General features: G+C 38.0%; 1 protein-coding gene across 1 annotated transcript in view; it reads left to right on the top strand.

The window, feature by feature from the left end:
• Positions 1–26,382, top strand: part of Cenpi (centromere protein I) — a 47,979-nt gene that overhangs the window by 11,590 nt on the left and 10,007 nt on the right. The window contains exons 6-19 of the mRNA XM_048336534.1: positions 2,330–2,378; positions 2,658–2,704; positions 4,202–4,291; positions 4,615–4,743; positions 6,678–6,845; positions 6,989–7,109; positions 9,846–9,937; positions 11,949–12,066; positions 12,153–12,217; positions 15,817–15,911; positions 20,153–20,288; positions 22,156–22,280; positions 24,541–24,589; positions 24,717–24,935. Coding sequence (XP_048192491.1) covers positions 2,330–2,378; positions 2,658–2,704; positions 4,202–4,291; positions 4,615–4,743; positions 6,678–6,845; positions 6,989–7,109; positions 9,846–9,937; positions 11,949–12,066; positions 12,153–12,217; positions 15,817–15,911; positions 20,153–20,288; positions 22,156–22,280; positions 24,541–24,589; positions 24,717–24,935 — 1,503 coding nt within the window. The remainder of the gene's footprint in view (positions 1–2,329; positions 2,379–2,657; positions 2,705–4,201; positions 4,292–4,614; positions 4,744–6,677; positions 6,846–6,988; positions 7,110–9,845; positions 9,938–11,948; positions 12,067–12,152; positions 12,218–15,816; positions 15,912–20,152; positions 20,289–22,155; positions 22,281–24,540; positions 24,590–24,716; positions 24,936–26,382) is intronic.

Genomic DNA, 26,382 nt, shown 5'->3' with positions numbered 1-26,382 from the left:
GAAAACGGCCAGAAGCGGCGCTGTGGCTCAAGTGGCAGAGTGCTAGCCTTGAGCGGGAAGAAGCCAGGGACAGTGCTCAGGCCCTGAGTCCAAGGCCCAGGACTGGCCAAAAAAAAAAATGTTTTATTGTTATTATAAAGGTGATGTACAGAGGGGCTATAATTGCATAAGTTAGGTAATCAGTAAACTTCTTTTTGGACAATGTCATCCTATTTTTCTTTTTAAGAATAGTATTTACCAGAATATAATACATATGTGGAAAATTGCCCATTTCAATTTGGGTGCTGTTGGCTGGGGATATGGCCTAGTGGCAAAAGTGATTGCCTCCTATACACGAAGCCCTGGGTTCAATTCCCCAGCACCACATATATAGAAAACGGCCAGAAGTGGTGCTGTGGCTCAAGTGGCAGAGTGCTAGCCTTGAGCAAAAAGAAGCCAGGGACAGTGCTCAGGCCCTGAGTCCAAGGCCCAGGACTGGAAAAAAAAAAAGAAAGAAAATAATTTGGTTGCTGTTGGCTCACACCTGATCACTGCTAGAATAAGACCTCAACAGATGGATACTCAAGTAAAATATTATAGAAGTGGTCATTCAATGGTTTAATTAGCAAATATACTGAGTGGGTGCTATTTCTCAAAGGACTAAGCGGTTAGTAAATCATGGTACAAGGCAAGCATGGGCTCATGCCTATAATCTTGGCTTCTCAGGTGGCTGAGATCAGAGGATTGAGATGCTTGAAGCCAGCCTAGGCAGAAAAGTTTGTGAGACTCCACCTATAATTATAACCAGCAAAATGGGAGTCTGATGGTGTGACTCACATGATAGAGTGTCATCTGTGAGCAAGCAAATCAAGGAAGTTAGTACAATTCCCTGATGTCAAGCCATGGTAATGACACACAAAAAACGAATGCTCTATATGGGCTAGGGTTATAGCTCAGTGGTAGAGTGTTTGTCCAGCTTTTATAAGAACTTGGGTTTGATCCCCAGCAACAAGAAGAAATTATGGTATATTTGCTCAGTGAAATATGAGCTATAATTGAAAATTGTAAATTGGAGACTAAATAACATGAGAAAATTATTTGAATAGAAAATTAAGATAAAAGGATTAAGTTTGTATCTTAATAAATGTAGACTAATATCGAAAGGAATACATACATTTTGGTTGAACAGTAGGGTGATAGATGTTTCCTTTTCATTATTCAAATTGGCTTCACTGCTTTTACATCCCCAAAATAACGAAAAATTACCTGATAGGTTTCAATTAAATCTACTGTTTTATTATTGTTATGTAAAGCTTAAGCACATCAAATCTGAAACTTTGGAATCTGAAATGTTAAAAAATCTGAATCTTGGGCTATGAATGTGTTTTCTTTTTTTTTTTTTTTGCCAGTCCTAGGCGGTGAACTCGGCCTGAGCACTGTCCCTGGCTTCTTTTTTGCTCAAGGCTAGCACTCTGCCACTTGAGCCACAGCGCCACTTCTGGCCATTTTCTGTATATGTGGTGCTGAGGAATCGAATCCAGGGCCTCATGTATACGAGGCAAGCACTCTTGCCACTAGGCCATATTCCCAGCCCGAATGTGTTTTCATGGTAGAGTGAATATATGCACAAAACCCTGGGCCAAAAAACTTGGAAGTGGCGCTACGGCTCAAGTGGTAGAGTGCTAACCTTGAGCACAGAAAGACTCAGGGACAGTGCCCAGACCCTGAGTTCAAGCCCCAGGACTGGCAAAAAAATCTGAATCTTCTTGACTACCAACATGATAAAAAATGGAAAATTTCATGCCTTATGTTATAGGTCACAGTCATAATACAGGAACGCTAAAAATACTGCGTAAATTGCATTCAATTTGTACATATAAAATGTATATAAAGCTGTAATCCCAGCTACTCAGGTGGATATTTGAGGATTATGGTTTGAAGCCCAGGAAGGAATGTCTGTGAGACTCTTTTATCTCCAATGAAATCATAGAAAAAGCTGGAAGTGACACTATGGCTCAAGTGGTAGAGTGCTAACCTTTAGCAAAAGGAGCTCAGGGACAGCACCAAAGACAAGAGTTGAAACCTCATGACCAGAAAAATAGTATATAAAACATAAATAAATTTTGTTTTTAAACTTGGCTCTCATTCCTGAGATATATTATCACATATATGCACTTCTGTTCTGAAGCATTTCAGATAAGGAATAAAAAAATAAGCTTTGTACAATTATTATTCAATGGAGAAGCCTTTTTTAAAATTAGTTTAAGATTAACATTTGGGGAAATATGTTGCTGCTGTTTTGTTGAAGATACATGGTCATTTCTCTTTTAAATTTTTTATGTTTTAACAGTGCCCTTATGCCTGCCATTTGTTATATTTACTTACCAAAAAAGATAATGGTGAGTATTTTCATTCTTGTTATATTACATTCACTCTATAATTAGCATTTGTTTTGGCCTTTATAAAGTTATGATAACTATTAACATTAGGTATATGACAGGACTCATGTTGTGGATATGGAGTTTTACTACTTTTGCCTAAGAGCATCTGCTTAATTGAGAGTGTTTATGTTGTATGTTGTAACAAGAAACTATATGAACTAAGTGGTAGTTAAGTATAACCCATCTCTTCTTTTTCTGAACCAAATGCATAGAACTTCTTTCCTTTACTTTTTCTAGTCAAACCATTTCGTGTGAGAAAAGTGCTTGATCTTCAGGCCAAAATGGTGAGTACTGAAAAGAAAAGACCTGAGACTTTCCAGTTGTACCATGTGCCAAGTCCTATGCTAGGCATTGAAGCTAGAAAATCATATGAGCCATTATCTTTAAGAAGCTTCCTTTCTGAGTTATTCAGTCAATAAAATACAAAAAAGAGAGTATGGGGTGTAGCTCAGTGATAGAGTGCTTGCCGAACATACTCTTGGCCCTCAGTTCTATCCTCAGCATCAAAGAAAAATTAGAATCAGAGTCAGGGTAAAGGAGAAGTAATGATGGTTGACAGAAATTTGAAGGGATAAATAAGATTGAATAGACAAAGAAGGGAGAGTAGAGGACTCCCATCTAAGAGGACCACATGAGTGAAATGACTATTATATTTCTAAGCCCTTTTTTCTGTAGTGTTCTTTTCAATCACATTTTGTATTTATTTATTTAGCCAGTCCTGGGGCTTGGACTCAGGGCCTGAGCACTGTCCCTGGCTTCTTTTTGCTCAAAGCTAGCACTCTGTCACTTGAGCCACAGCCCCACTTATGGCCTTTTCCATATATGTGGTGCTGAGGAATCGAACCCAGGGCTTCATGTATACGAGGTGAGCACTCTATCACTAGGCCGTATTCCCAGCCCGTACTCAATCACATTTTAATATAATGAAATCATTTGCTTACTAATTTATAATTCATTTAGTGGATTATTTTCTTCAAAGTTATCTACTAGTAATTACTTCTTTTATTGTGAAGTTAATATTTTTGTTAAGATTCAAGTAATATCAAACTCCTTGACTATTGTATTTCAATGATGAGATTTCCTGGTTAATTTTCAGGATTTATGATAATCAGGTAGGAAGTTAAAATTTCTTTCTTTTTTTTGCCGGGGGGGCCAGTCCTGGGCCTTGGACTCAGGGCCTGAGCACTGTCCCTGGCTTCTTTTTGCTCAAGGCTAGCACTCTGCCACTTGAGCCACAGCGCCACTTCTGGCCGTTTTGTATATGTGGTACTGGGGAATTGAACCCAGGCCTCATGTATACAAGGCAGGCACTCTTGCCACTAGGCCATATTCCCAGCCCCGGAAGTTAAAATTTCATCTACTCTGTTTTGTTGGCTTCCTTTTGACCCTTCTCCTTGATGTTTAAGTATGTTAAATACGATGTTAAATATGTTACCAGTGAAAATAAGCTATACTATGTTAGAAAGTTTGACTGTTAAGACTAAGGTATGGGCAGAGAAGATAAAAGAGGAAGGATGGAGAAAATACTAGGAAGAAGTAAAACAAGGCAAAAGTCATAAAACATCACAAGTTGGGGAGGTTTATGTAAATGTGTGATTACTAATTACTTTATGTTCTATTGTTATATGGATGAATATGTGTGTGTATATTTAATTTCCCTTACGATATGAGATGGGAATGCTTGTTTAGTATTAGCATATTGCTGCTTGTTATCTTTTTGGTATTTGTTTTCTTGGTTTCTAATTGGCCAAAGAATTGAAATTGGAAAACTCTTATTGCAGGGAATGCAGCCACATCTGCAGGCTTTGTTGTCACTGTATAAATTCTTCGCCCCTACTTTGATTTCTGTATCTTTGCCTGTCAGGAGGAAGGTAAGGGATTTCATAGAAAGCAGTCCTATTGAGATTGACATATTATTTTTGGTAGGTAATTTTCATATATATGGGGTGAAATTAATTACAGCCTAGTATTTAGTGTAATGTTATAACACTATTGGGGGGGGAATTATATTAGGATCGGTATTTTGAGTTGATTACATACGATTCATATAATTCCTGCTTAGAAAAAACTTAAGTGAATATATAAGGGTATAAAATATTTCATAATATGTTTTCAATTAATAAGGTATTTTAGTCTTTATATTTCTCTATCTTATAGGTATCAATTCTCTTATATTTTACATCTATATTTATAGATCTATTTTAAGACCTCAGAGAACCCATGGACTTCAGCTTTGACTGCTGTGAGGCAAAGAAACTATAGACCTTCTGTAGGACCTTTAAAACTGACATTAGGTCCAGATAAGGGCCCCAATGGAAAAAGAGTAAGTATCTAAAGTCCCAGATGACTTGTGTGGCTTTATTTTGTTAAATCCAACTAATAACAATTCAGGTATTGGAGATTATAAATATTAAAAAAAATTTGGCTGGGCATGATGGTATATACCTACAATTATGGATACGTTGGAGGCAGAGATCAGGATTGCACATTGAAGCCAACCTAGGTAAAAAATTACAACTCAATCTTAGCAAAAAAGCTGAATGTAAACTAGGCGCTGGTGGTTTATGCCTACTTATTCAGGAGGCTGAACCATACATAGTTCAGAGCCAGCTTGAGACTCATATCTCAAATTAAATAGTAAACTATAAAAAGACAGAAGTATTCCTGTTCTTGTTTCTTTTTTCCATTTTTCCCTCTCCCAATAACAATTCTAACATGGTGCTTATTGTATACCAAGCACTTTGCCAAGACTTTGCTCACTTTTAGCTCAAATTACAGGTAACTCTTAGAGAGGCTAAGTAACTTGTCTGTAATAGAGCTAGTTAGTGGCAGGCTAGGATTGAAAGCCTCACAATACAGGACAGCAGGGGATCTTAATGCTACAGTCATGGATGGTATCAGGAATCAGCTAGAAGGGATCTCTGAATGATGATGAGCACCACTACAACCTCATCAGAAGCAGCAGTGGGGAGATGCTTGCTCTTAACACATCAATAGGTAACAATATTATCCCATCATGAAACTCACCAAATGTTATCTTAATGTTCAATGGCAATAAAAGATCTGAATAATTTACAAAAAGACAGAAGTAGGGCTGCAAATGTGGCTTAGTGGTAGAGTGCTTGCCTAAGCATACATGAAGCCCTGGCTTAGATTCCTGAGCATAACATAAACAGAAAATCTGGAAGTGGTGCTGTGGCTCAAGTTGGCAGAGTGCTAGTCTTGAGCAAAAAGAAGCTAGGGACAGTGCTCAGGCTCTGAGTTCAAGCCCTAGAACTGGCAAACAAAGAAAAAAGGACAGAAGTGAAAGTATGGCTCAGGTGATAAAGAGCCAGCTATGGGTTAAAATGTCAAACAAGAGTACAGGGCTTTGAGTTCAAGCCCCAGGACTGATACAAAAATGAAAATAAAAAAGTTGAATGTGATGGTGTTAGTACATGCCTATAATCAGTTACATAGTGTAGGATGATTGAAGCTCAAGGCTGGCCCCCAGCAAAAACAAAAGGACCTGTCTGAAAAGTAACTAATTAAAAAGCAAAATAGGCAGCAACAAAGAGGGTAAAGTTGGTTAGAATCCAGTATAAACATGTGTGGAGATATAACAGTGAATCTCTCTATAACTAATATAAGCTAATAACAAAGACTTATAAAAAGCCTAAATGGGCCGGGCCATACTGAGGCGCTCTTGAGTCCCTGAGTTCAGTCTCGATTACTCCAGACATTGAAACAGCTTAATAACTGCATTTTTTTTTGCCAATCCGGGGGTTTGAACTAAGGTCCTGGGCACAGTTCCTGAGCTTCTTTTGCTCTACTACTAGAACCACAGCACCACTTCTGGCCTTTTCTGTCTATGTGGTACTGAGGAATCGAACCCAAGGGCTTCATGTATGCTAGGCAAGCACTAAGCCCCACTAAGCCATATTCCCAGCCCCCAAACTACTTTTATTTTAATGTGTTTAATTTTATTTTTTTGTACTGAGGCTTGAACTCAGGGCTTCACACTGTTTTTTGGTTAGCTTTTTTGTTGGTACTCTACAACTTGAGCTATACCTCCACATTAGGCTTTTTACTGGTAAATTGGAAATAAGATTTGTTTGCCTGGGCTGGCTTCAAACTGGGATTCTTAGATCTCAGCCTCCTGAATAGCTAGGATCACATGTGTGAGCCACTGATACTCAGTTCATAACTGCTCTTATATGTATAATTTATAGCCCGTGAAGTCTACTGCTAGATTGTTCTGTTATCTTTCTCCATTAGAAATGGAATTCTCACTCAATTATACCAGTGCTACATTCTGGTACCTACGCTAGAGAATGTGGGAAAAGAGAGATGAGTCTTTCTGATTATCTCAGTCACAATAGATCCCTCCCAGTAGAACAGCTTCAAAGTTTTCCTCAACTTTTACAGAACATCCGTTGCTTAGAGGTATGTGACTAGACTATGTGCTTATTCCATTTTCTATTTGATCATTATTGCCTTTCTTTTTGTTTCCTATTTTCTATATGATGATTTTTTTGTTGTTGCCATGACCCATTTTCATGTTACTTTTGGCTGATCCATATTTACAGCTGCCCTCTCAGATGGGCTCAGTGCTAAAACACCCCCTCCTTCTTCACTACATTAACTGTGTCAGAGACGAGTCAATCTTACTGAGACTGTATCACTGGTTGAGTCAAGCATTACAAGAAGGTAAGAACTCATACATAAAAACATGAGGATGAATGAAGATGGACTGAGATACTTTACAAATGGGCTTCTTTTCTATGGGTGCCAAATTCTAGATAAGAGGAGCCTCTTCAGAATTATTATCATATATTCAGAGCATGAGATGAGTGCTCATGTTATACTGTTAAGACAGTGAGAAAGAAGAAATGTTGTTAAGGAAATACTGCTGTGTGGTCAACAGATCTCTCTGATGGTTCTGTGTGATTAGTGTCACAATCTAAGCAGCTTCTCTATATATCAAGAAACTTGCTTTTTAATGAGTCATTGGGTTAATGCTAACTGAAACGTCAACTTATATTTCATAGTAGAAACAATTGGTGATCAAAAATGCTCATGTATATCAACTAGAAAATCCTCTCTCTGCTATTGGCATATAAGGGAGAGAAAATCTGTCATGATTTCTTAATTAGAGAGTTAAAGGAAAGAGTAGTGAGAAATTTTTCATCTAGGTCATAAGTAAAACCTGATTATTTCCTTCATCTAATATTTTTCTCTAGAGACAGTATTTCTGGGCTGGGAATATGGCCTAGTGGCAAGAGTGCTTGCCTCGTATACATGAAGCCTTTGGGTTCGATTCCTCAGCACCACATGTATAGTAAATGGCCAGAAGTGGCGCTGTGGCTCAAGTGGTAGAGTGCTAGCCTTGAGCAAAAGAGAAGCCAGGGGTGGTGCTCAGGCCCTGAGTTCAAGGCCCAGGACTGGCCAAAAAAAAAAAAAGTATTTCTGTTGACCAAAATGAAGTGTTTCTTAGATGGTCATCTCCTGACCATGTGTTTGACTTCAGTTTTAGTTAGTTCCAAGCTAATGCTCCTTCTACTTGAAGTCTTTCTTTTCTTTTGTTTTCATTTTCTTCTTTCTCTTTTTATTTGAGACCAGGACTTGAATTCGGTATCTGACACATTTTTGCTGATTGGCTGGCATTGTACCACCTGACCTTATCTTTTCTTTCATTTCTTTGCTGGTATGGGGGTTTGAACACAGGGTCTTAGACTTATAAGACAGGCACTATACTGCTGAGCCATGAACTCCACCCTTTTTATGCAATGGTTATTTTATTTATTTATTTTTTTGGCCAGGCCTGGGCCTTGGACTCAGGGCCTGAGCACTGTCCCTGGCTTCTTCCCGCTCAAGGCTAGCACTCTGCCACTTGAGCCACAGCGCCGCTTCTGGCCGTTTTCTGTATATGTGGTGCTGGGGAATCGAACCTAGGGCCTCGTGTATCCGAGGCAGGCACTCTTGCCACTAGGCTATATCCCCAGCCCTGCAATGGTTATTTTTGAGATAGGATCTTGTTTTCTGCCTGAGTTCATACTTGAAACACGATCCTTCAATTTTTTGTTTACTGGTATAGCAGGGATGATTGGTACACACCAATGAAGTTTCTCAGATTTTTCTACTCAGGCTGTGTGTGTGTGTGTGTGTGTGTGTGTGTGTGTGTGTGTGTGTGTGTGTGTGTGTGTGTGTGTGTGTGTGTGTGTGTGTATTGGGGCTTGAACTCAGGGCCTTGTGCTCTGGCTCTGCTTCCTTGCTCACAGGCTGGCATTCATCACTTGATCCATGTCTCTAGTCTAATATTTTTTGGTTAGTTGACAATAGAGTTTTGTGCTTTTGTTAACTCTGATTGGCTTTGAACTGTGATTCGCTGAGTCTCAGCTCCCTGAATAGCTAGGATTACAGGCATGTAAATAGTTAACCACTTGTATATTATACCCAAATTAAATTTTTCAGTTTTCTCAAGATTTTTTTTTGTTTTGGTCATGGAACTTGAACTCAGGGTCTGGGTGCTGTCCCTAAGCTCTTTTGCTGAAGGCTAGGGCTCTACCACTTTGAGACATAGCACAATTTCCAGTTTTTGAGTGGTTAATTTTAGATAAGAGTCTTAACTGGGACTTTTCTGCCAGGGCTGGCTTCCAACCATGATACTCAGATCTCAACCTCCTGAATAGGATTAAAGGCATGAGCCACTGGTGCCTGGCCACTTTGGTTCTTAATAGCAACATTTTTTTGAGGTAAGAACTCACTACATAGCTCAGGTTGGCCTAGAACTCATGATCATCTTGCTTCATTCTCCTAAGTGTGGTATTACAGGAATGTACCACCATATCCAGCAACTACAGAAAAATTTGAATGTCCAAATGGACTATTACAGGTGTGAACCACTGGCGCCTAGGTCAAAGTTTTTTGTTTTTTCTTTTGCCAGTCCTAGGTTTTGAACTCAGGGCCTGAGCACTGTCCCTGGCTTCTTTATGCTCAAGGCTAGCACTCTACCACTTGAGCCACAGTGCCACTTCTGGCTTTTTCTCTGTATGTGGTGTTGAGGAATCGAACCCAGGGCTTCATGCATACAAGGCAATCATTGTACCACAAGGCCATATTCCCAGCCCTCAGCTCAAATTTTTAATTCATGAATTTATAGTCTCATGGGATATTGTGAAACACAAAGCTAACACTTTCATTCAAAGTGAGTTTTGTGGAATCTTTCACAGTAAGCTCTTCCCTGTGTTGCCATGTTTTTTTGAGAGGTGTCTTCCTATCACCTCCACATCTCTGTTACAATCTCTGGTGCAAGCTAGCTAGGATATGTGAGACTTAGAATTTCTTAAATTTATCATTTACTTGTCACTTGAGCATAGTTGTAATTATACTTAGTGTATACTTTGTTTTGCAACTAGATGCTTATGTTTACTCTTTCTGCTTTAGAGTGTCCTTGGTATAACATGAACAATTATGAACAGGGGGAAGAATTTATGAATCTCCTGGACACTGTCATCAGGGCAGAGTGCTTCTTACAAGTAAGATTTCACACGCTTCCTACACATACCAACACTCTTCTAAAGTTTATTTTCATGTCCATCCATAGCCTTTTCTATAGTATCTAACATTTTTTGTAAACATATTTGCTTACTTTGAAACTCATTGCAAATAGAACCTACAACCTAATTGGACTGATGCTGATGTTTATACTATTGGATTTGAAGTATAACACATTAAGTTTGCAAATAAAGATGCTTATAATTTAAGAGAACAAACCCTTGAATTAATTGAGTTAGCCAACTAAAGTAAATCATATAGGATTACTACTTGTGTTCTTTCTTTCTTCAGTCAGTCATGGAGCTTGAACTCAGGGCCTGGGTGCTGTCTCTGAGCTTTTGTGTTTAAAGCTACCACTCTACCACTTTGAGCCACAGCCCTAATTCTGGTTCTGGTGGTTAATTGGATATAGGAGTCTCATGGGCTTTTCTGCCTGGGCTGAGTTTGGACCACCATCCTCAGATCTCAGGCTCCTGAGTAGTTAGGATTACAGGCATTGAGCCACTGGTGCCTGGCCACTTGTTTTCTTTTTTTTTTTTTTTTTGGCCAGTCCTGGGGCTTGGACTCAGGGCCTGAGCACTGTCCCTGGCTTCTTCTTGCTCAAGGCTAGCACTCTGCCACTTGAGCCACAGCGCCACTTCTGGCCATTTTCTGTATATGTGGTGCTGGGGAATCGAACCCAGGGCCTCATGTATACGAGGCAAGCACTCTTGCCACTAGGCCATATCCCCAGCCCGACTTGTTTTCTTAATAGCAACATTTTTTGAGATAAGAACTCATTAGTTCAGGCTGGTGTAGAGCTCATAATCCTCTTGCTTCATTGTCCTAAATTTTGGGATTACAGAAATGTACCACCATATCCAGCATCAGCAAAGATTTTTGAATGTAAAATATGGCCTAGAAAATGGACTATTGGCCTAAGTAACCCTCAGTGGCATTTTAAGTAGCAATTCATGTATGAGTACTGTCCAGAAGCTTTATGAAAAACCTACTCCTTGTTTTATGTGCTTCCATTGCTGCCTATCCTTCTCTCTTTTGGTGTACTTTCAGGATCTAGTCTCTCACATGTTATGAACTCCCAGAAGGCAAAAGCCATGTGTAACTTTTCTTCATGTGCGAGTACTTAGCTTGGTACCTAGTACAAAAAAGATGCTCAGTCAGTATTGATTCATTGCATCCGAGTGGTTGTAGCAGTATACAGGGAGCAGTCTAGGTGACTTTTAGGTTTCTTGCTTAGGAAAATGGGTAGCATTCACCTAGCAAAAGAATATAGGGGGAACAGGTGTGGGAGGAAAAATAAATTTGACTTAAACAATACCTGTGACATATCATAGCCAGTATGCAGTAAGATAGGAGTCTAGAGCTCAGAAATACGATTTGGGCTAGAGACAGAGATTTAAGACTAGTCATTTAAAGGTAGTGATTTTAGCCTTGACATGGATGACATTGTGCAGAGAATTTATGTCATGAAATGAAGTTCTGAGATAGTTTTGATATATGTCAGTACTTAAGGCAGAAAGGAAATAAAGTGAGGCCCTGGGTCTTTACTCTAGAGTAAATGTAGGTAACCTAGACACTAGTACCTCTGCCAGATGGAGTTAGCTACCCAGACTTTGGATTTGGTATATGGCATCTAAAGAAATTCTAACCCTCTTAAATAACATTCTACACATTCTGTTGACTGTTCAAGTTATTCTATATGTTCTAAAATAATATTTCATTTATTTAAAAGTATTGTTTTTTTTTATCTTATTCCCACTTGTTTCTTTATAGTGTTTGAACTCTGTTAATAAAGACAGTAATATATATCTAAATACTAATCTTATCGTTTTACTGAGAAAAGTCTGGCAACTATCTTAAGGTTTTGAATATATCATTGACAAAAAAAGTTAGTCTTAGAATGAATAAACTACAGTACAAAATATTCTGGTCTTGTAGGAAATAATTTTGATTGAAGAGTCCCATGTAAAGCTGTACCAATTAATGTTTCAGGAGGGGTTTTATTCCTGCGAAGCATTCCTGTATAAAAGCTTTCCTCTCTGGGATGGCTTCTGTTATCGATCACAGTTTCTGCAACTCATGAGCTGGATTCCTTTTAGCAGCTTCTCTGGTATGTATCATAAAATGAGAGTCATTTTATTCAGTATAATATGAATTGAAAGAATTTTTAGTAATCTTTTATTTTTTAATTCCTAGAGATAAAGCCACTTCTTTTTGACCATCTGGCACCTCTCTTTTTTACATCAACTATTTATTTCAAGGTAAAGCAAAGTATCCCCATCTTAATTACCTTTAATAAGAAGTATTATTCCATTTCCAGTGTTATGTAATTCCAAGTTGATGTTTTAGTAGTGCTTTTCTTTAAAAAAATCTTCTATTGTTATTATAATGGTGTATAGAGGGGTGACAGTTACATAACTCAGGTAAAGAGTTCATTTCTTTTTGGACAATGTCACCCCTTCCCTTGCTTTCTCCCAGTTTCAGCAGTACTATTTTTAATTGTAAAGGTGATGTACAGAGGGGTTATAGTTACATAAATAAGATAATGAGTACATTTCTTTTTTTAAAATTTGTTTTGTTTTTGTTGCCAGTCCTGGGGTGTGGACTCACGGCCTGAGCACTGTCCCTGGCTTCTTTTTGCTCAAGGCTAGCATTCTACCTCTTGAGCCACTGCTCCACTTCCCGTTTTTTTCTATATATGTGGTGCTGAGGAATCGAACCCAGGGCTTCATGTATACGAGGCGAGCACTTTACCACTAGGCCATATCCCCAGCCCCATGAGTACATTTCTCTTTGAAGTGTTACCTTCTCCCTCATTTTCTCCCTCTACAGTGCTTTTCTAATGGATTCTTTCAGACTTGGGCTTGAGATACTACATTACTCAATTCAAAGTTAATTGTATAATTTTCTATGTTTTTATGGGTGTTTTTGGTGGTACTGGAGTTTAAACTTAAGATCTTTCATTTGCTAGGAGGCCTCTATACTGCTGAGTTACACCTGTAGCCTTTTGTGCTGGTTGTTTTTGTGAAAGGATCTCAATTCCTGTCCAGGCATGTGCTTGGACACTGATACTATTTTTTTTTTGCTTCTTGCTATAACTGGGCTGATAGGACTTATCACCATTCCCAGTAAGTAACTTCCAGTAAAATAGAATCTTGAAGACTGATGCTTTGCCTGCCAGAGTCACAGTCTGCCTGATTTTAGTCTTCTAGCATATCTAGGATGGTCAGTACCCAGCTATTGGTTGCCCTTCTATGCCCAAGCTGACCTTGAGCCTCAATCCTCCAAATTTCAGCCTCCCAAAGTAGGTATGTTTTCATGTGTGATCCTTTACATGCCTGTGGGATTATAGTAGTGCCCAAAGCAAGCAAAACTTCTTATGACGTTTATATTGAATATTTATAGGTTGAACATAAATAGGAGCTTACTTAGAACCATGTGCTGATAGCTCATGCCTAGAATACTAGCTACTCAGGAGGCTGAGACATGAGGGGTTGCAGTTTGAAGCTAGTAAAGGCAGAAAAGTTTGCTAGACTTCAAAATAAACAGAAAAGGGGCTGGGAATATGGCCTAGTTTAGCACCACATATATAGAAAAAGCTGGAAATGGCACTGTGGCTCAAGTGGTAGATTGCTACCCTTGAGCACAAAGAAGCCAGGGACAGTGCTCAGGCCCTGAGTTCAAGCCCCAGGACTAGCAGAAAACAAAACAAAATAAACAGAAAAAAGCCAAGTTGTTTTTTTTTTTTTTTGTTTTTTTTTTGGCCTTTCCTGGGGCTTGGACTCAAGGCCTGAGCACTGTCCCTGGCTTCCTTTTGCTCAAGGCTAGCACTCTGCCACTTGAGCCACAGCGCCACTTCTGGCCATTTTCTGTATATGTGGTTCTGGGGAATCGAACCCAGGGCCTCATGTATACAAGGCAAGTGCTCTTGCCACTAGGCCATATTCCCAGCCCCCAAGAATAAAGCCAAGTTGGAAGCAAGCAGGCTCAAGTGGAGTATTAGCCTAGCAAGCTCGAGTCGTCAGTTTGAATTCCTGTCCTGCCAAAACTAAAAAAAATAATAATAAAAGAGCAACTACTTGGAATTGAGAGTGTGCAAAAGCAAGAGATATAGGAAGTTATAACAAAGAAAGAGTAGAAGTAAATTTTAGCTGTAGTTTAGTCCAGGTTTTGACAGAATTTATTGTATGAAGCCAAAGTAGTGAGTGGATCGTTTTCATGGATTTTGATGTAACTGAGATGTTGGTGACAGGACTAGAGGCAGAGCACTAAGCTTCTAGGAGATAGATAGTAGAGATCCAGGAAGATGAATGGTAAAGTGGGACTAGGAGTGTAACTCAGTGGTAGAGCTCTTTTGAATATGTGAAGCCTTGGGTTTGACATTAGCATTGCAAAATGTACAAAATAAAGGATAATACCATTGGATAATATGAACATGAAGGGAGAAAGTGTTTTTATACAAACAAGGATGAATAATGATTTGGTAGTAGTGTTGAAGACAACTTTTTGTTTTGTCTGGAAAACCAAGGGACAGTCAAACTCAGGAGGGGAAGTTGTAGCGAAATGCAATCTAAGTGGGGGGGGCTGTATTTCATTTTAACAAATTCAGATGTTAGCTAATGTAGGTCATAAAACATTTAAAACCAGGAAAGGTTTTCTAGGTTACCTGATTAAATATAAGTTCTATTGATTTTCTTGTATGTGTGTATGTATGCCAGTCTTGGAGCTTGAACTCAGAGCCTGGGTGTTATACCTGAGCTTTTTTGTTCAATTTAGTGTTCTATCACTTGAGCCACATCTCCACTTCTGGCTTTTTTGTGGATAAGTGGAGATAAGAGTCTCACAGATTAACCTTTCTGGGCAGGATCTGAATTGTGTTCCTTCGTATCTCAGTACCCTGAAGTAGTTAGGATTATAGGCATGAGCCACTGGTGCCTGGCTTGAATGTATTTTTTTGCCTGTCCTGGGGCTTGGACTCAGGGCTTGGGCATTGTCCCTGGCTTCTTCTTGCTCAAGGCTAGCTCTCTACCACTTGAGCCTCAGCCACAGAGTGCCATTTCCGGCCTTTTCTGTTTAAATGGTACTGAAGAATCGAACCCAGGGCTTTGTGCATGCGAGGCAAGCACTCTACTGCTAAGCCACATTCCCAGCCCTTGAACATATTTTTAACCTTAACACATGGTATTAGATTTTTTTGTGGTACCAGAGTTTGAACTCACAGTTCTACTGGTACTCTACCACATGAGCCATGCCTATAGTCCAGCTTTTTGCTGGTTATTATGGAGATTGGGTCTCACAGACTTTTCTGCATAGGCTAGTTCAAACTTCACTCTTCCAGGTCTCAGCCTCCAGAATAGCTAGGACTATAGGCATGAGCCACTCATGCCTGTCATGACTATGTTTGTTAATATGTGAATGAGGCTCTGGGAAATTAAGAAGGGGCTGAGAAAGGAAAGATTAGAATTGTTATTCTGAAAAAATAGAGTAATGTGTAGTTATGGACCCTAAGGTAAAAAGAGTGGGAAACTCTTCATTGTAGCACATTTAGAGAATGGAAGGGACAAGAGATTAATGTTTTTATTTGATGATGTAATATTTGATTTAAAGAAAGGTAATTTAGAGAAAAGGTTGCTCCTAAGCTAAGTTGAGGAAGTCCTCTTGGAGAGTTTTTTGTAAGGAATATGAAAAAATAAACTTGCATTCATATCCATCTGTCTCCTGAGAACTTATGGGTTGGAACAGCTCCTATTGTAAGTTGAATATAGTCATCTCCATAGTCCTGTCCACCTTTGAGCTTCTGCTAGTTCGGAACCCAAGTCTGAATACTTAATGAGTGACTTTTTTTTTGTTTTGCCCTTAGTGTAGTGTTCTTCAGAGTCTGAAAGAACTGCTTCAGAATTGGCTGTTGTGGCTTTCTATGGACATCCCCCAGGGTCCTATGACATGCAGTCCTCTGTGAGTTATCTTCCTGTCCTCCTAGGAGATGACCATTACATAATGTTTACATACAGTGTTCAATAGTGTGGCATGCACCCTAATCCTTCGACATAAATGTTAACTAGAAATTTTCTGAAAGTTTTTTTGGTTATTTTTACTCTCCCACAAGTCTGAGAGAAGGTTAGTTGAGTTCTCCAACCTGTTACTGTATAAAACAAGAAAAAACCCTTTCCCCTCTAAGCAACTTGACAAAACTTAATACAGTAAAACATTGGAGAAGATTTGAGTTTACTACTTTGACTTCCATTCAAACAGTTTGACTCACTTTGTAAAATTCATTTTTTATCCCAAAACAACTTGGAGGATGGCTAAAAAAAATTTCCAAGGTAATTTTGCTATACAACTATGTTTTTATGTTCCTAGGTGCATTAATTTATCTTGACTTTATAGTTTAAAAAAGAGCCTGATCTCTATTATGTGTATGCTTTACCCTCAGTGAAAGTAGATGACTGAATTTCAAGGAACTGCATAATCTGATTGTTTTGACTTTTTCTGCCAAAAACCTTTGGCTATTCCTATATTCTTTTATCAGCTACATTATCTCTTAGCACTTAAAAAATTTATATTATAGAAAATTGCAAACATAATCAAAAGTAGAGAAAATAACACTATGTTACCCCTAGGTGCTTGCATCTAGTTTCCATAGTTGTCAACTCACAGCTAAATTTTATTCACCTTCCACTTGGATTATTTTTTAAGCAAAACTAGATACCATTTCAACTATAAAAATATACTGTTATGATACCTAAAGTTAATAGTTATTAGTATCTTTAGATATCTAACAATGTTCAAATACCCCTAAATTTTGGTTGCAAAGTGGAAATATTGTTCAAATTCCCTTTATGGTTAAATAAATGAGCTCAGGCCTGCACATATGTACGTGTGTGTGTGTGTGTGTGTGTGTGTGTGTGTGTGTGTGTGTATTTATTTTTATGTATTTATTTTTTTTACTGGTTTTAGGCTTGAACTCAGGCCTGGGCATTGTCCCTGATCTTTTTTGCTCAAGTCTAGCAGTTTACCACTTGAACCACATCTCTTTTTTCGTTTTTTTGTTTTTTTGGTTTTTTTGGTGGTGGTGGTTAATTAGGAATAAGAGTCTTATGGACTTTTCCTGCCCAGGCTGACTTCAAAGTACAATCATAGATCTCATCCTCCTAAGTAGCTAACATTAAAGGCATGAGCCACTGGCATGCAGCTAGACCTATGTGTTTATTCTTATAGCGATCTGCAGTGTTTGTAGAGTGGAGGATAGAGACTCCTTGGGTGTGTGTAAATTGTTTTTAATTTGTCATATTCATTGCTGTAATGTTGCCAAATATGTCTGGTCACTTTTAGAAGGAAATAGCATTAGTGCATAGTGTGGACATTTTGTGTGGATTCTCAGGCTTTTTCTTAGCTCTATTCAGTTAAACTCTGGAGCTAGCCCAACAATCTCATTTAGCATTTCCATAATTCTGGCAGAAAAGCCATTACTGGTAAGACATTCTATTAAATATAGTATGTTTGCATATTTAACATTAGGCCAGTTAGCAATAGAAGTCTCTGGTATGGCTTAAATAGGTACCATACACTTTCTGTATCTTGATCCAAAAATTATGGGATCCTTCTTTATTCGTGTCATAAATTTGAAGAAAATATCTAAAAAGGAGTAATGCTTTCTAAAATCTATAAAGCAAATACACAGACAGTTTGCTTGTCACAATAGTATTTGAAATTATATAGTATAGCTCTTAAGTTATCGTTTCCTTTTGGAGATATGGATGTAATACTATATTTCTATCATATAACCATGTGCCATATGACTGGCCAAGAAGAAAAGGGTAGAAAGCTTTCCTTAGTAGTGGTTCCCCAGGGACATTTCTAGTTGTCACAATGACAGGGGAGGAGAGTGCTATCATTTAATAGGTGACTTCTAAGGAAGCTTAATGTACTGCACTAAGTGGGGAGTTAGGGACAGTCCTGAACAGTGAATTGATTTATCTAAGGTACCAGTAGTGTCCTGTGGAGAAACACTTCAAAATTAGAAGATGTTGTTCTAGATGTTGTTCTGTCATAGAATACTTGCCTAGCATGAACAAAGGATCTGAGTTGGATCCCCAACCTGACAAAAAGAAGTGTTGTGAGCAATAATCATTATTTTTAAGCTGTTTGAGACTCCTTTGTCAAATGTTGCCAAAATTCATAGTTAAATATCAGTTTCGGAGTGCCAGACATCAGTGGTTCATGCCCATCATCCTAGCTACTCAGGAGGCTGAGTGAGATCTGAGGATCCTGGTTTGAAGCTAGGCCATGCAAGAAAGTCTGTGAGATGGTTCAAGTTGTAGAGCACTTGTCTTAAGAAAAAACACTTAGGGACAGCACCCAGGCCCTGAGTTCACACACACACACACACACACACACACACACACACACACACACACACACACTAATGGTTTTAGAAGTTGCTAGCTAATATGAGGATGCTGCCCAATTCAACAGTCTTCTACTGTCTTCTCTGCTTGTTTTCATACTGACATACTATGACATTGAGCCCTGGTAGATTCATCATCAGTCCCTCAAGCTCTGCAATTGTATATTCTTTCATATATTTTTGTGCACAACCATTGTTAGCCATCTAAGTCAATGAATAAAACTGTGATTTCACATTTGTAGGTCTTTCCCAAATCTATTTAAGAGTGGATTGGAAGACAGAGATGGATTGAATTACTTATTTTTAGGCCCCTTTATGATTTAGAAAAACTCTGTTCATTGATTTACAGACAATATAAAATATCTAGATCTGGTTATTACTAGAAGAATGAAAAAAATACCCCTCAATTGCTTAGTTTCAGCATTGAATTGAATTCTGATCAAAGTATTTGTAGTAGTATTTTTGGATGATGAATTGAGAAACAACTGTATTTTGATTTGTGTTTTGAGCTTTCATTCAGTAGGCAGCAATGCTGCTTAGCATCACAGGAAATGATTTACACATTTTAATGTGTATTCTTTCTCAATCACTTTTTCATACTAATATTAGAGCTTGAACTAGAGCCTGGGCCTTGTCCCTTAGCTTTTTCAAGGCTAAGTGGTCTACCACTTGATCCACACCTCCACTTCTCACTATTTGGTAATTAAGTGGAGATAACAGTCTAACCTACTTTCCTGCCAGGGCAAGCTTTAAACTTGGTTCCTAGATCTCAACTTCATGAATAATTAGGATTATAGGCATGAGCCCTCAATGCTTGACACATTTTGTTTTGGCTTGGAATTGATTAGTTCTATTGCTTTTGTTTTGTCTTTTTTTTTTTTTTTTTTTTGCCAGTCCTGGGCCTTGGACTCGGCCTGAGCACTGTCCCTGGCTTCTTTTTGCTGAAGGCTAGCACTCTGCCACTTGAGCCACCAAACCACTTCTGGCCGTTTTCTGTATATGTGGTGCTGGGGAATTGAACCCAGGGCTTCATGTATTCGAGGCAAGCACTCTTGCCAGTAGGCCATATCTCCAGCCTTTGGGGTTTTTTTATTCTGAATTTTTGTATCACACTGCTGATTCCTTGATTGTTAGTGAATACCATTTTTTCATTCCATACTGGGGTTCAAACTTAAGAGTCTTAAGTTTGCAAGGTAGTCATTCTACCAATTGAAACATGCCAATTAATATGAATTTTTAGTGGCTTTTATCTAAGTGTTTTTGTGCCAGTAGTGGGCCTTTAACTCAGGGCCTGGGTGCTGTCCCTTAGCCTTTGCATTCATAGCTGCCACTCTACCATTTGAGCCACATCTCCTCATGACTTTTTGCTGGTTGTTGGGAGATAAGATCTCTTGAATGGTCCTCAGATCTCAGCCTCTTGAGTAGGTAGGATTACAGATGTGAACCACCAGCACCTGGCTTTATGTAACTTTCACTCAAAGATTCACATAATTGAGGAGGGCTCAAGCTTATCAGTTGTTAGAAGAGTATCTTTACTGCTATAATCCTTATCTATTATAAACAAATAGGCTACTGCTAAGATCCTTAGACAACTGTAGCATTATCTTGAGTTTGTCAAGAGCTTAATTCTTTTCTTTTTCTTGCTTACTAGATGAGCTTTCTTTCATTACTCATTTTATTAGCATATTTTTGTTGTACAAAGTGTATGTGTGTTCATTGTGACAGTTCCATACATATAACTGCAAGCATTTTGCTACTCAGATTGTAAATGATATGTTTCTTATTGCAGGGACACAACTTTGGGCACATCCATCATCTCTGTGTCTAAACTGATTGAATACGTAGGATGGCTGTCCACAGTGGCATTGCGCCTGGAGGATAACAGTGCTTTCTTGCTGCACTTCATTTTGGATTTTTATGAGAAGGTAGGACATAGTACATTTTCCTTATTTGGATGAATGAATCAAGAATTGTGGCATATTATACACAATGGAATTCTATGCTTCTGTCAGAAAGAATGACATTGCCCCATTTGTAAGAAAATGGAAAGACTTAGAAAAAAAATTATACTAAGTGAAGTGAGCCAGACCCAAAGAAACATGGACTCTGGTTTCCCTCGTTGGTAATAATTAGTACATGTCTAGGATAGTCCTAACAGATGATCATGATAGCTCAATAGCTATGTACATATTATCATATAAGCTGATGAACTCCAAGATGTTATTTTTAATGCACTTTGTGAAATTATTTTTTTTCATTTGTTTATCTTCCCTATGGTTTAGCTCCTATTGTCACTACATGTACCTGATTTTGGTACCCTTGGTATTGTATATGTTTGTCTGAATGAGGGAAGGGACAGGGAACATCAAAATGGGGAGAAAAAGGCTAAAAGTTAAACCAATGCAACAGCAATACTTACAAGACAATAATGTTGTAAACTAACTGTACAACTCTGGGGTGGGAGTGGATGTGGGGGGTGGGAATTAGGGAGTAGGGAAGGTGGGAGAAAAATGAGGTAAGAGGTAACACATTTGGCAAGAAATATATTCACTACCTTACATATGTAACTGTAACCCCTCTGTACATCACCTTGACAAAAATTTTTTAAATAAAAAAAAGATTTATATGATAGCTGTTTACTAGACTATTACTTAAATTTCATGTACATCATCAGGCAGGGAGGCTGTGATTGTACTGGCATAGCTAAAATAACCTAATGTTCTGAAATTATTCTATTTTTATTTGAATAGTTGATTAGTATTAAAAGTCAACATTTAGTTCACATACCACATCTCCAACCCCTGGTAAAACCTGAAAAATGGCATTTTTTCTCTTCAAATATTTATAGCAACCTTTTTTCTTTCTTTTTTGGGGGGTATTGGGGTTTGAACTCATGGACTTGAGCTTGTTAGCTAGACTTTCTTCCACTTAAGCCACACCCTTTCAGCCTATCGCTATTCTCACTTTTCTTTTCTTTTTATTTTTTTTACAATTCCAGTTTACAGGTTAAATTTTTCAGTACAATGCCTAGGTATATCTGATGATAGAATCTCATTATAAAGTCCAGGCTGGTCTTGAACTCACAATTTCTCTTCCTAAGTCTCCCAAATCCGTGGAATTACAGGTGTGCCACAAACCAGCCAAATGAACAAAATTTAAATCCCTTAAAAATGTTTACACACACAGGCTGGAAATATGGCTTAGCGGTAGAGTACTTGCCTAGCATGCATGAAGCCCTGGGTTCAATTCCTCAGCACCACATAAGCATATTCTCACTTTTCAGCTCCCTTTTTCTTCTGGTACAGAGCCTTTATATTTCTGGTCTTCTTTTATTGTTTTTTATTATTCAACCTGGACAGAACTATTACCATGAAATATCCATTATACTGACATTTTTCCTCCTTCCTTTTGTCACTAATACCTAGTTGTCTTGTATTACGTGTTTGCTCAGAAGCATGCTGTTCTTCATTTTTCTAGGCTGACAGTTAACTCACATGGTAAATATTGAAAGTACTTAAGGAGAAAGGAATACTCCCTTTATCAACCAAAACTAAGATTTCTCCCCCTCCCCAAATGAAAGGTTTAATGATAATAGTATTGAAAATAATTTTCTATAGTTCGGTTAGACTGATGAGGTACATTTTATACAGACTCGAAGTTACCTGCTTTATTTAGGGATTGGGCAGGTCCAAATCTAATGTTACGTTATTCCTTATCTTATTATTCTTTAGGTAAACATGATTGCTTTATAGGGAATAATCTACAGACTGATGTTATTATTTTTCCCAAAAGGTGTGTGACATATATGTAAATTATAACGTTCCAATAGTGGTGTTGCTTCCTCCTGGGATCTTTTACTCTGCACTGCTCAGCCTGGATACCAGTATTTTGAACCAACTCTGTTATATTATGCACAGGTACAAGCCTTTTTTGGCCAATTTATGAATTACTACATCATAACTTTGTCTTCATCTTTTCTAACCTTAATACAATAAAAATTCTCTTTTATTTTCTACCAAGAGCTATGGAAATAAAGAAATGTCCTACTTTTGGAGATGACCTTTCCACTATGGGGCTAGGATAGCTGCGTTATTTTTAAACCCCCCACTATAGGGAATATAGATATTATTTTGGGGGGGGAATATAGATATTAAAAATCATAGTTAAAGACTGGTGTGCCATGATACTGATGTACTCAGCTTTAATGATTAATTTCTGTGTCTTAAAGAGAAATTAGTATTTGTGGCTACTAGTTTAAATATATGTAGTATTCATGTAAGAACGTTTTTCAGAATATAAGAGGAATTATTGCCAATTAGGTGAACTCAAGTATTATTTCTGTTCTTCTCTTTCACTTATGGATTGTAATTACTATTTTCAATGCATATAGATCATTTTGGTATATAATTTGGTAGAACAATGTCAAGGCTAAGCAGTAGGAATGTGGCCTACTGGTAGAGTGCCTGCCTAGCATGCATGAAGCCCTGGGTTGGATTCCTCAGTACCACATACACAGAAAAAGCCAGAAGTGGTGTTGTGGCTCAAGTGGTAGGATGCTAGCCTTGAGCAAAAGAAAGAAGCTCAGGGACAGTGCCCAAGCCCTGAGTTCAAGCCCCAAGACTGACAAAAAAAACTATGTCTAGGTTAAAATATTTCAAAACTAGGTAGACAATCAATAGTTCGCAGACAAAAGAACTTGTGTTTGTGCATTTTTTCTTTTTCTTTTGTATGTTTTTCACATAATGAAAATATGTTCTATATCAATCACTTTTAGTGACTTTTAAGTCTGAGAATTTTCTGCCATTTTTATTAATTTATGTTAGTTATACAGAAGGGGATTTCATTGGTACTTTTCTACATATTTCCAATATATTTCAAGCAATCTCACCCCCTGAAGCACCAAAACAATTTCAACACATTTCCTTGTTCTATTTTTATAGTTGCAAAACAGTCTATTTTGGCCACATTTTCAAAAATCCAAAATTATTTAATTTCTATTTTTCTTTTTCCCTTTCTATTTAGTGCATTTGCGTGCATGTGTGTGCATGTGCGTGCGCATCTGCATGTGCGTTTGCATATGCATGCATGCATATGCTGGTCCTGAGGCTTCAACCCAGGGCCATTGTTCCTAAGCTTTTTTATTCAGAGCTGGCAACTGTACCACTTGAGTCCCAGCTTAACTTCCAGTTTTTTTGGTAGTTAGTTGAAAATAAGTCTCATGGACTTTTCTGACTAGGTTGGCTTTGGGCCAGAATTCTCAGATCTCAGCTTCTTCAGTACCTAGGATTACAGGTGTAAGACACCTACACCCAACTTTCTATTTGTGTGGGGTTATTTTTATGTTTGTTTGTTTATCATAGTGCTTGAATTCAGGGTCTGGGCACTGTTTCTGAGCTTTTGCTCTCAGGGCCAGCGCTCTACCACTTTGAGCCACAGCGCCACTTCTGGTTTTCTGGAGGTTAATTGGAGGTAAGAAGTCTCACAGACTTTCGTACCCAGGTTTGCTTTGAATCGTGATGCTCAGATCGCAGCCTCCTGAGGAGTTAGGATTACAGGTGTGAGCCACCAGTGCCTTGCTTTTTATTTGCTTTTTCTTATAGTGAAATATTAACAGTCTGTTGTTCATTGTTTTTTTTTTCTTATTGAGGTACAATTTACACTGGTCAAGTGCACACCTTAAATGTCCAACTCAATTCTGTTTTTGCAGTGCTACACATTGAACCCAGGGCCTCTAAGCAAGTGCTGTACCACTGAGCTATACTCCCAGCCCTGTAACTTAGTTTTGAGCCTCTGTTTTTATTATTTTTATTCTGGTGCTGAGGATGGAATCATAGGGCTTCACACATGCTAGGCATGCTGCCATTGAGCCATAAGAACTAGCCCACCCTCTTTTTTGTTTGTTTTAGTTGGTACTGGAGTTTAAACTTAGGACCTCATGCTTGCCAAGTGAACACTAGCACTTGGGCCATACCCCCAGCTATTGGATCTCTGTGTTTTTAAATTCTTTGAGAATAATGTACTACAAAAGGATAAAATCCTCAACTAGGCAACTGAGTATTATGTGCTCATTTGCTTATGCTTACATTTATAATGTGAGTTTTTGTTTCTTTGATTACATTTCAAGTGTTACATCCAAAGATATGTTGAATGTTTCATTGTATTTTTTCTCACTATTAGGTATCGTGAGAACATGATTGCTGCAAAGAAAAAGGATTTGTTGGGAAAGGTATGAATGCTAAACCTCTGTATTTAAATCACTGTCTGAAAATTGAATATAGATATGCGTGACCTATTAACAGTAAGATGAAAAGGGAGAAGAGATGATAATGACAATTTTATTTTTTTTCCATTAGACAAAATCAGAGTTCAATTTCAGCAGAAAGACCTGTGAAGAGTTTAATAACTATTTGACAGTCATGATTGGTTGCCTGTGGATGTCCAAACCTTTCAAGAAACAAATGTATATTGAACCCCACATCCTAGGAAAAGCTAAAATAGAAAAATATGAAAGCAATTTAAATTTAGTCCTTCATCCTTCTCTACTAAGTTATGCTGCTTCCTTCTTGCTACAGGTAAGGGTAAACAAGTTGGAGATTTGATAGCTTTTTATATACTGTGCCTGAAAAAATAGGAACTTCCACAAATTAGGTGTGGCTAAATTAAAAGATGTGTGTTCCATATTTTTAGAACTAATTACATTTTGGTCATTGGGTTAGGCTTTGGGGATTAATGACCTTAAGTAAGTCTCAATTCTGTAAGAGACTTTGGTCTCATGGCAGAGACAACTTGTAGATAAATTACTATGATACAGTGAGGTGATGTTTGAATAGATAGTTATAAATGATAGGAGAATAATTAGTTAGTTCTGCTGGATGGAGTGATATGGCATTTAGGAAAGGCTTCCAAGAAAAGGAAGCCCTAAATAATAGTCTTTCTCAGCACAATTGTAAAGGCAGACTTGATACCCAAGAAGATTTTGGGTTTAATGGATTGATAATATGTGGGCAGGCGAGGGGTGTGTCTGTCTTTTCAGGACTTTAGTCTGTCATTTTAAATCTGATCGATCAGATCAGTGGCTTGGTGAAGACTCCAGTGGTATACATATCAAATGCTTGAACAACAGTGGGATTTTAAGTATTCTGAAAGAATCTAGATTCAGAATTCCCTTAACAGAGGGTTGGAGGTGTGGCTCACATAGTAGAGCACCTCTAGGAGGATTGTAAGTTCCAGATCAGGCTGGGATATATAACAAGAGTTTTCTGTGCTTATTGACCATTTATCTACTTTGAGAAATACTTATTCAGACTGTTGGCTGGTTTTTGTTTGTTTGTTTGTTTGTTTTTGCCAGTCCTAGGGCTTGAATTCTGATCCTGGGGACTGTCTTTGAGCATTTTTGCTCAAGGGTAGCTCTCTGCCACTTGAGCCACAGATTCACTTCCAGCTTTTTTTGTGGTTAATTGGAGATAAAAAAAACTATGGACTTTTCTGCCCAGGTTGTCTTTGAACCACATTCTCAGATTTCAGCTTCCCAAGTAGCTAAGATTACAGGCATGAGTCATCAGTGCCCAGCCCTTTGGTCATTTTTTAATTGGGTTATTTGTCTTTTTATTAATTAAGTTGTAAGTGTTCTTTTCATATTCTAGACATAAATCTTTTAAATACATGATTTGCAAAAGTTGTTTCCTATTTTGTGGATTCTCTTTAGTAAAAACTTTTTTATTGGTATCTTTTTAAGCACAAAACATTTTAGTTTGAAATCAATTTATATTTTTTTCTTGTCTTGATTGTGCTTTTGTTATCAAAGCTAAAAATTGTTGCCAGAACCAAAGTCATCAGGATTGATTCTTAGGTTTCAGTACCTTGAAATTCTATGAATTTTAAAACCAACTTGTCCTTGTTTGCTTTTTATGTTTTTGTTATAGTTTGGAGGAGTTTGCCTATAGTGGGGCTTTAACTTTGGGCCTGGTGCTCCTGCTTGCTCTCCCTTAGAACTGACACTCTCCCATTTGAACCACACCT

This window comes from Perognathus longimembris, chromosome 28, assembly GCF_023159225.1.
Source record: "Perognathus longimembris pacificus isolate PPM17 chromosome 28, ASM2315922v1, whole genome shotgun sequence".
NCBI classification, from domain to species: domain Eukaryota; kingdom Metazoa; phylum Chordata; class Mammalia; order Rodentia; family Heteromyidae; genus Perognathus; species Perognathus longimembris.
Note: the sequence above shows the minus strand (reverse complement) of the source record. Positions and strands in the feature narration are given on the sequence as shown.